General features: G+C 38.0%; 1 protein-coding gene across 1 annotated transcript; it reads right to left on the reverse strand.

The window, feature by feature from the left end:
• Nucleotides 1-4,354: 4,354 nt before the first annotated feature.
• On the reverse strand, nucleotides 4,355-7,263 carry LOC127787034 (heat shock protein 83-like). The gene is made up of 4 exons (XM_052314876.1): nucleotides 6,926-7,263; nucleotides 6,686-6,827; nucleotides 6,315-6,595; nucleotides 4,355-6,004 (listed from the first exon to the last, which is right to left on the reverse strand). Exons 1-4 carry the CDS (start codon nucleotides 7,061-7,063, stop codon nucleotides 4,451-4,453), a joined length of 2,115 nt encoding a protein of 704 aa, XP_052170836.1. The 5' UTR covers nucleotides 7,064-7,263; the 3' UTR covers nucleotides 4,355-4,450.
• Nucleotides 7,264-9,926: the final 2,663 nt, after the last annotated feature.

Below are 9,926 nucleotides of genomic sequence, written 5' to 3' on the forward strand. Positions count from 1 at the left end.
GCCAATAACAAAATAATCAAAGTAGAGGGTAAGGTGGAAAAGGGCAGTCTGCCAATACTTATTAATAGTGGAAGCACACAGCTTCCTAGATGAGAACACACCAAGCGACTCAAGTGTCCACTTATGGGTACACCACCTTTAAGTGTCACTGTTGCTAATGGAAATCGGGTAATAAGCAACTCGACTTGCCTAAGATTTATGTGAGAAATGCAAAAGGAAAGGTTTGAAGTAGATCTTAGGCTGCTTCAACTAGGAGGATGCAATGTGGTGTACGGGGTAGATTGGATGAAGGGAGTGAGTCTTATAAGTTTTTGACTTCAACCGAATGGAAGTATCATTCGAAAAAAGGGGTAGGATAACTCTTACAAGTGAGAAGGAGAATTGCTAATTGTAAAATGATTATAGGAAAGAGACTGAGGAAGGTTCTGTAAAGCAAGTGGAGTCAACTCACATAGCTATTCTTGATTGTAGAAGTAGAAGAGAAGCATGAGTGGGAAGATTATAGAGTGTTGCAACTTACTGTTAGTCGCCAACCAGGGGGCCTGATCAATTAAGCGCACTGCCCTTTATTGATGGAATTTAGGGACCTATTTGAGGAACCAAACACCCTACCTCCTAGTTGCACCTTAGACCATGCAATTAACCTTAAACCAAATGTTGAACCAATTAATATGAGATCATACCGTTATGCACCTGTCCAAAAGACTGAAATTGAAAAAATGGTGAAGAAAATATTGAACCAATCCTTCATTAGACCTAACTAGAGCCCCTTTGCCTCCCTAATCCTTTTGGTAAAGAAGAAAGATGGCTCTTAGTACTTTTGTGTGGATTACCACTAATTAAATGCCTTGACCATCAAAAATAAATCCCTTATATCCCTTGTGGAAGGCCTAATGGATGAACTACACTAAGCCAATTTTTTCTCAAAACTTGACCTAAGCTTGGCTATCACCAAATCAGAATGAAACTCGAGGATATACATAGAACAACATTTCGAACCCATCATGGCCATTTTGAATTCTTGGTGATGCCAGTTTGGCTCACCAATGCCCCGACTACCTTCCAATCTTTAATGAACCAAATATTTGAACATTACCTAAGAAAATTCATACTCGTATTCTTTGATGATATCATTGTTTATATCCATACCTTAGACCAACATATTACCTACCTAAGAACCACCTTCAAAATCCTTAGATGCCATCAATTATACATCAAAAGGTGTAAGTGTGTATTCGCTCAGACTCAAGTGGAGTACTTGGGACACCTAATCTTGGGGAAGGGGGTCAATACTGACCAAAATAATGTAGAGGCTATGTTAAATTGGCCCAGACCCACTACCTTAAGGGCCTTTAGAGGATTCCTTAGACTTACAGGGTACTACCGCAGGTTTGTTAGGGGTTATGGAATCATCAGTAAACCCCTCACAGAATTGTTGAAGAAGGAAAATTTCTATTAGGGACAAGAGGCTGAGATGGCTTTTGATAAATTGAAGGTGACAATGAACATAGTCCCAATTCTAGGTTGCTTGACTTTAACAAACCATTTGTGCTAGAAACAGATGCTTGCAGAGTGGGGATTGGGGTTGTGTTGATGCATGGTGGTAGACTCAGCTTTCCTAAGTCAAGCTCTAAGTTCAAGGCACCTAAACCTAAGTATCTAAGGAAGGAATTCTTGGTTGTTCTCTTGGCAGTGGAGAAGTGAAGATACTATCTGGAGATGAGCAGGTTTGTAATTAAGACTGATTATGAGTCTCTTAAATTCTTATTGCAGCAAAAACTGCAAACTTAATTGCAAAAAAGAGGTATGACGAAGCTAATGGGGCTTGACTACTCTATATAATATAAGAAATGTAAGGAGAATTTGATTGCAAATGCACTATTAAGGTGTCACGAAGAAAGGGAGGCAGCTGCCATTACTATGGTAATGCTCAAGTGGTGCAGTGAAGTGGTGAACAGCTATGAGAGGAATGAATACATAAGGGGAATTCTGGAAAAATTAGCCATGGGAGGCAGTGAAGCTGAAGGATATGTGTTGAAGGATGGGTTGTTGAGATGTAAAGGCCGAGTGATCGTGGGTAACAATGCTGAACTAAAGAGGAACATTTTGCAATCTTTGCATGAGTTCTCTTTAGGGGGGCACTTGAGTATCCAAAATACCTATTTGAGGGTGAAACAATTATTCCATTGGTCTCAACTTAAGGGTGCAATGAAGGAACATGTTCTAGGGTGTAACATATGTAAGAAGTGCAAACATGAAAATGTAGCCTACCCGAGATTGTTGCAGCCCCAATCGATCCCAAAACAACCATGGCTAAGTGTGTCCATGGGCTTCATAGAAGGCCTACCGAGATCAGAAAAGGAAGGATTGTGTGTTGGTGGTGGTGGACCGACTAACTAAATTTGCACACTTTGCAGGGTTGGCACATTCGTACACGACCCAAGTGGCTAGGGTGTTTATGGATCAGGTGGTGGCTTTACATGGGGTTCCAAAGACCATTATCTCAGATAGAGATAAGATGATTACAAGTCATTTTTGGAGAGAATTGATGAAGAATGTGGGTGTCAAGCTCAGCCTATCAACAGCTTACCACCCTCAATATGATGGGCAGATTAAAAGGGTAAACCAAAGCTTAGAAATCTATCTACAATGCATGTGTATGAGGTAACCCAGGAGTTGGCATCAGTTGTTGGCCATGGCGCAGTGGTGGTGTAATTCTAGCCACCATGCTTCTACCAAGATGACTCCATTTGGAGCTGTCTAGACAAGTATAAACCCCCTACTCTATCAGCCACAAAAGGTCAAACCACAGCCACAACCGTGGAGAAATACCTACAATAAAGAAGGGAGGTACTACAATAGTTGAAGTAGGAGTTGGTAGCAACCCAAAATAGAATGAAGCAAAACACTGATAAGAGGAGGAGTGATCGGGAATTTGAAGTAGGGAAAAGAGTTTATTTGAGACTAAGGTATCCTCACCTAAAGGCCATCACCCAGGGGTAGATATTTAATCTTAGCCCTAAATACTTTGGTCTATTCCCCATTACAGCTTGGGTAGGCAAGGTAGCCTACCGATTACAGCTTCCTGAAGGGACCAAGATCCACCCAAATTTTCACGTTTCCTTGCTAAAAAAGCCTATTGGGAATGAGAGGATCAGTCATGAGCTACTAGCCTTACGTAAGGAAAATAAGGTCCTAAGGAACTTGATGCTATAATGGAGAGAAGGGTAGTCTACCATAAAGGAGTCCCCTTCATTCAAGTCAAGGTTCGATGGCAAGAAAAATCGTTCGAGAGGACACTTAGAAATACCTACCCATGTTGTTACAGTAGTTTTCAAGGATAAAGCCTTTTAAGTATTTCTTGAGGACAAAAAATAGTTTATGGGAAAGGTACTATCATGAGAATTTGAATTTTTTAGGCTAAATTTTGTGTTTAGATTTAAATACTATCTATTTGTATTGCCTTGCTTATATTTCTTTCCAACTGAATGGTTTGTTAAGGCAGTTTTGCCAGAGTGCTAGAATAAGACAAATTAGTTGATTAAAGAGAGTATGATCTGTTGTAACAACACCCACAAAACAAGCTATATATGCTCTCATTACTCTCCCTCCTACTTCTGTTCCTTTCTTTCTATTTCTCTACATTTTCCTCTCTCTTCTTCTTTTCTGTTCCAGCACACTTGTCTGATTCTCACAGAATCAGGAGAGCTGCGGTGACAACATGGAACGGGAGTTTTTATTCTTTAGTTAGGCGTTATTTTTTTGTTTTGTTTTTAAATAAAAATGGAAGGGTTGAGGCAAGCAGGGCATCAATAAAGGGGACACAATTACGGTATACAAGCCAGACTCACCAGATGATGATTAGCACAAGTAATCTAGAAGAAAGTATCTCTGCGAAAGAAAATAGTTTAATTCTTATGGTTTTTAGTTTTTGCCATTTAAAGTCTTAACCAAATACATATTGTATTGTTGTTGTAGCAATACTTCTTTGTTGTATCGTTTCTATGAACATTTTATTCAAGTAGTATCAGCTTCTGGTTACTTTTTGAGTCCGGGTGCCCTTACAATGTGAGCTCCTCAGAAAAGTGGCTACTGGCTAGTAGTAAATATAAATAAGATTCAGGGAGGGAATATTTAGAACAGAAATTCCAAGACACCATAATACTTGACACTGTTGATATGAGACAAAAATGGGCATTTAATTCAATTTCAACACCCCACGTGCAGAAACCATAAGAAAAGAAAAGACACCATTACCTAACATTAAACCAACCATCTTTATATATATATATATATAGAGAGAGAGAGAGAGAGAGAGAGAGAGAGAGAGAGAGAGAGAGAGACCAACCATCTTTATATATATATATATATATAGAGAGAGAGAGAGAGAGAGAGACTCAAACCCAGAACATGCACGGACAGGCCTATTAATAACATACTACATATTCATTCAGTCGACTTCCTCCATTTTGCTCTCTTCCAGCTGAGGCATCATCTCAGCATCCTCTCCACCCTCCCCCTCCTCTTCCTCTTCCTCATCTATGCTCAGCCCCAGCTTCAACATCCTGTGAATCCTGGCCGCAAACGTGTTGGGATCATCCAGACTGAACCCCGACGTCAACAGCGCCGTCTCGAACAGCAGCATCACCAGATCCTTCACCGACTTGTCGTTCTTGTCGGCCTCTGCCCTCTTCCTCAGCTCCTCCATTATGCCGTTGTCTGGATTTATCTCCATGGTCTTCTTACTGGACATGTACGAGCTCATGCTGCTGTCCCTCAGCGCCTGCGCCTTCATGATCCTCTCCATGTTAGCCGTCCACCCGTACTCTCCCGTCACCAGACAGCAAGGGGAATCCACAATCCTGTCCGAGACCACCACTTTCTCCACCTTGTCTCCCAGAATGTCCTTTATGGTCTTGCACAGGTTCTCGAAAGATCTCTTCTTCTCCTCTTTTTTCTTTTTCTCCTCCTCACTCTCGTCCTCCAGCTTCAGCCCTTCCTTGGTGGCAGAAACAAGCTTCTTCCCGTCGTATTCCTTGAGCTGCCCCACTGCATACTCGTCGATGGCATCGATCATGAAGAGAACCTCATAGCCCTTCTTCTTGAGCCGCTCCAAGAATGGGGAGTTCTCAACCGCCTTCTTGCTCTCGCCCGTGATGTAGTAGATGTCCTTCTGCCCCTCTTTCATTCTGGTCACATAGTCTTTCAGGCTAGTCAACTCTTCACCGCTCTTGGTCGAATAGTACCTCAGCAAATCCGCCAATTTCGCTCTGTTTTGGCTGTCCTCGTGGATACCCAACTTCAGATTCTTCGAGAAAGCTTCATAAAACTTGTTGTAGTCCTCCTTGTTCTCTGCAATCTCGTTGAACATGTCAATGCATTTCTTAACAAGATTCTTCCTAATGACCTTCAAAATCTTGTTCTGCTGCAGCATCTCACGAGAGATGTTTAGCGGCAAGTCATCAGAGTCCACAACGCCCTTCACAAATCCAAGGTACTCCGGAATGAGCTCCTCACAGTTGTCCATGATGAAAACTCTCCGGACATACAGCTTGATGTTGTTCATCTTTTTCCGGGTGTCGAATAGGTCGAAAGGAGCTCTCCTTGGGACAAAGAGAATGGCCTTGAATTCGAGCTGGCCCTCGACTGAGAAATGCTTGACGGCGAGGTGATCTTCCCAGTCGTTGGTGAGGCTCTTGTAGAAGGACGCGTATTCCTCCTTGGTGATCTCCTCTGGCTTGCGTAGCCAAATGGGTTTCTGCTTGTTGATGAGCTGCCATTCATGGGTAACCTCCTTGACCTTCTTCTTCTTCGACTTGTCTTTATCTTTCTCCTCGTCTACCTCTTCCACGTCGCCCTCCTCTTCCTTCTTGGGCTCGTCTTCCTCGTCGTCGCTGATCTCTTTTTCAGTCGTTTTCTCAGTCCATAGGTAGATTGGGTAGCTGATGAACTCAGAGTGCTTCTTCACAAGGTCCTTGATCCTCCTCTCTTCCAAGTATTCCAACTGCAAAATTTATGGTAAGCTCGAAAATTATCAATATGCACTAGCACCAAATTTCCAATCAAATTTAGGAATGAGAATGACACGTTTTATACAGAAAAACACCAAACATGTGAAGATACTATAATAAAAATCCTTTTACTCTGAATTGATGATGAACCTAGATGAAATGGACTAAAGCACGTAGCAAGAACATTGAGATACAATCAAAAATAAAAAATGTTTGAAAAGCGTAACCAAACCTGATGAGATTCTGAAAATGTTGTTATTTAGGGAATGGATTTCTATAAGCAAATTGAACAAGATGGTTTACCTGATCATCCTTGAGAAAGAGCGTGATCTTGGTTCCTCTGCCCAGCTGCTCTCCATTGACGTCCCTTGTCACGGTGAACGAGCCACCGGCTTGAGATTCCCAGATGTACTGCTCATCATCGTTGTGCTTAGTTGTAACAATCACCTTCTCTGCGACCAAATAAGCAGAGTAGAACCCAACGCCGAACTGCCCAATCATGCTCACATCGGCCCCCGCCTGCAATGCCTCCATGAATTCCTTGGTCCCAGACCTCGCAATTGTTCCCAGATTGTTCACCAAATCTGACAAAAGAACCACCAATAAGACTGGGCAATAATCCACAAATAGAGCAGCACCGATTCTAACTTGAATTGGAAGTACTTTATACTAACCTGCTTTTGTCATGCCAATGCCACTGTCGATTATAGAAAGCGTCTTGCTGGCCTTGTCAGGGACGAGCCTAATGAAGAGCTCCGGCTGAGCGTCGAGCTTGCTCTTGTCTGTCAGGCTCTCGAATCGGATCTTATCCAATGCCTACAATCAAAATCCGAAAACCCTATATCAATCCCCATTCCAACTTGAAGCTTTCACAAACTCATCCACTCACGGAGGACTAATGATTCAGTACTTACGTCGGAGGAATTGCTGATGAGCTCACGGAGGAAGATCTCCTTGTTGCTGTAGAAGGTGTTGATGATAAGGCTGAGAAGCTGATTGATCTCCGCCTGGAACGCGAAAGTCTCGGCGTCGGCCATCTGAACGTCCGCCATTGATGAACCACCACAAGCAGGTCGAAATGGAGACTGAGAAGGAGAGAAAAGTGAGTGTGATGCGATCGAAGCAGAGCTTTATCGTTCAGTAATTGGCGTGGGTTCAGAGAGAGGAGAAAGAAGGGGCATTTATGGAGAGGAATGAGGATCTAGGAGCTTCCTTTGGCGACCATTAACGAGGCAGGGAGGTCCTGCTTCTGGAGCCTTCTACTCTTCCCTGGAAAAATAGTGTCACACTGAGCTTCCCTCGTTAGTACATTTAAATTAATTAAATATATGAATTATTTTGTAAAATAAAAAAATAGAAATGACAACATTTGAATTTTAAACCTCAAATTCTCAAAACTTAACCCGTTTTCATTCAGAGATTTATTTCTTTTATTTTTACAAAAATTATTGTCAACCCCATCCATTAATAAGTCTATCTAAGTTAAATACTAATTAATTAAAATTAAATTTGAGTTTTCAGTGCTTAATTTTTATTTTGCTTGGTTAAATTTGGTTTCAATTTTATTTATTTATCATTTAATTTAAATTAGTTTTATTAAGATGTAAGCTACAGAGTGAGTAATGGTGGAGATGCAGTGTAATTTATCGTTTTAATTTTTTTGATGAATTTTTATAAATATAAAAATTAAAGTTTTAGATAGAAAATTACTTTGTTAATTTAAATTTAACGATTTATATAATCAAAATTTTATTTAGATATTTAAGATTTGAGAATGATATTTTTATATTAGTGTATTGAACACTTACACTGATTGAATATTTAGTATAATATATTAATGTAAGAGTGTTATTTTTGAATATTTAAATAATATTTATATTATTATACAATTATTACAGTTACAGAGATTAAAAAAGTATTTGATAAAAATTAAAATGCATTATTATATAATTAATTACAAAACAAAATTTAAAATTGTTCCCAAGACTTTGGAAGCACAAACATTCCTAACGTCTGTTTTTCTCTTATCATTGAAATACCAGCGGTAATTTACTAAAATAAAAAACAACGAAAATCGAGTAGCAAGGTACGGAGTTCGTTTTAGTTGAACAGGACGGAAAGACGGTAAAATTAATAAATAATTTTAAAATTTTAAAATTATAATTATTTACTTACTCAACTTTAAATTATAATCGGTTATTCATTAAATTTTACTCAACGTCAACCATCCATCACTCGTTATTAACTCCATCAGCTATTGTAAACGAAAAATGTTAACGAAATCTAATGTGGTAAAAATTAATTTAACATATACTTACTGAACTTTAAAAATGTAACTATTTACTCACTGAACTTTACTCAACGTCAATAATTCATTATCCCGTTATATCATTGTCTGATCTTGAAACACCCGTTACATCACCGTTTGATTTTGAAACATATTAAAAGATTTTTGTATGCATTTGAGATAACTTACTTCTCAAACCAAAAACTAAACTAATGATTCAAATTAAAAAAACTAATGATGCAAACCAAAAGTAAAAAAAATATTTGCTTAGATTTTTCTATCTCCATTGCGAATAACAAAATTCACAAAAAAAATGTATTTAATAATGAGATCAAGAGCCAAAAATTAATTACAAAAATCGTATTTTTTTTATACCAAAAACAAACAATCTTTAATCCATCATCGCCTCAAACAAAACACTTACCCATCCAAACAATGAGTCTGTTTGTTGCACCTTAAAATCTGTAACTTTTAACTTTTAGTTTTAAAAAAGTGAAAATGTAGTGTTTGTTCTAAGTTGTAGAATTCTACCTTATAGTTTTTACTAGCTTTTAGAAGGAATAGAAGTTAGATTTTTCAAAGTTGGGATACTCTAGCTTTTACAACTTCTGATTAAATTGTTACATTTTAATGGCATTTTTGTGGCAATTTTGCTCCTATTTTTAACAAAAAATTACCCTCTTATCCATGCAATCAAGTGTCTCTCTTCTCCACCGCCATTTGCATTTTTAGATCTGTTCCTGTCTCTCGCCATCTCCCCCCTCTCTCTCGCCATCTCCATCTTTCTCGCAATCAATTACATATATACTAATTAATTTTTAAATTATTATTCTATAACTACTAAGGGTATTATGGACAATTATACAAAAATAAGCTATTTTACAGCTTATGGTATCAAATACCACAATTGCTTAACTACAACTTTTGAAAAGCTGCAGCATATAGGTTCATAACTTATTCTAAGTTTTAGAAGCTATAATTTGAGAAGTTGAAAACTATAATTTCTCTAATTAAGCTGCAACAAACAGGACCAATATGACTATATGACCATCTTAAGAAAATAAAAACTCAATCCTAAACAATTGTCACAAAGTTTACTCATTATATCTATACCAATTTGATATAATACATCATTGTGGGTGCAACAATATTTGGTGATTGGCATACCTTCAGTGAGTGATCAAATTGGTCATATTCAGTGACAGACATACCTTTAGTTTTTGACTGTTGATCTTATTATTAAATATATTGAATTTCTTTGTTCGTAAGGGATGTAAAAAAATCTAAGGAGATATTTTTTTTTTCTACTTTTGGTTTGCAAGCTTTTTTTATTTAAATCATTAGTTTAGTTTTTAACTTTTAGTTTTAGAAGTAGGTGATCTCAAATGGATATAAAAATCTTTTAATATATTTCAAGATCAGATGATAATGTAACGAGATAATGGGTGATTGATATTGAGCAAAATTCAATAAATAAGTAGTTACATTTTTAAAATTCAATAGTACATGTTAAATTTTTTTTTGTCACGTCAGATTTCATTAGCCATGTCAGATTTCGTTAATATTTTTTTTTATAATAATTAACGGAGTTATAACGAATGATGAATGATTGACGTTGAGTAAAATTT

This window comes from Diospyros lotus, chromosome 1, assembly GCF_014633365.1.
Source record: "Diospyros lotus cultivar Yz01 chromosome 1, ASM1463336v1, whole genome shotgun sequence".
NCBI lineage: Eukaryota > Viridiplantae > Streptophyta > Magnoliopsida > Ericales > Ebenaceae > Diospyros > Diospyros lotus.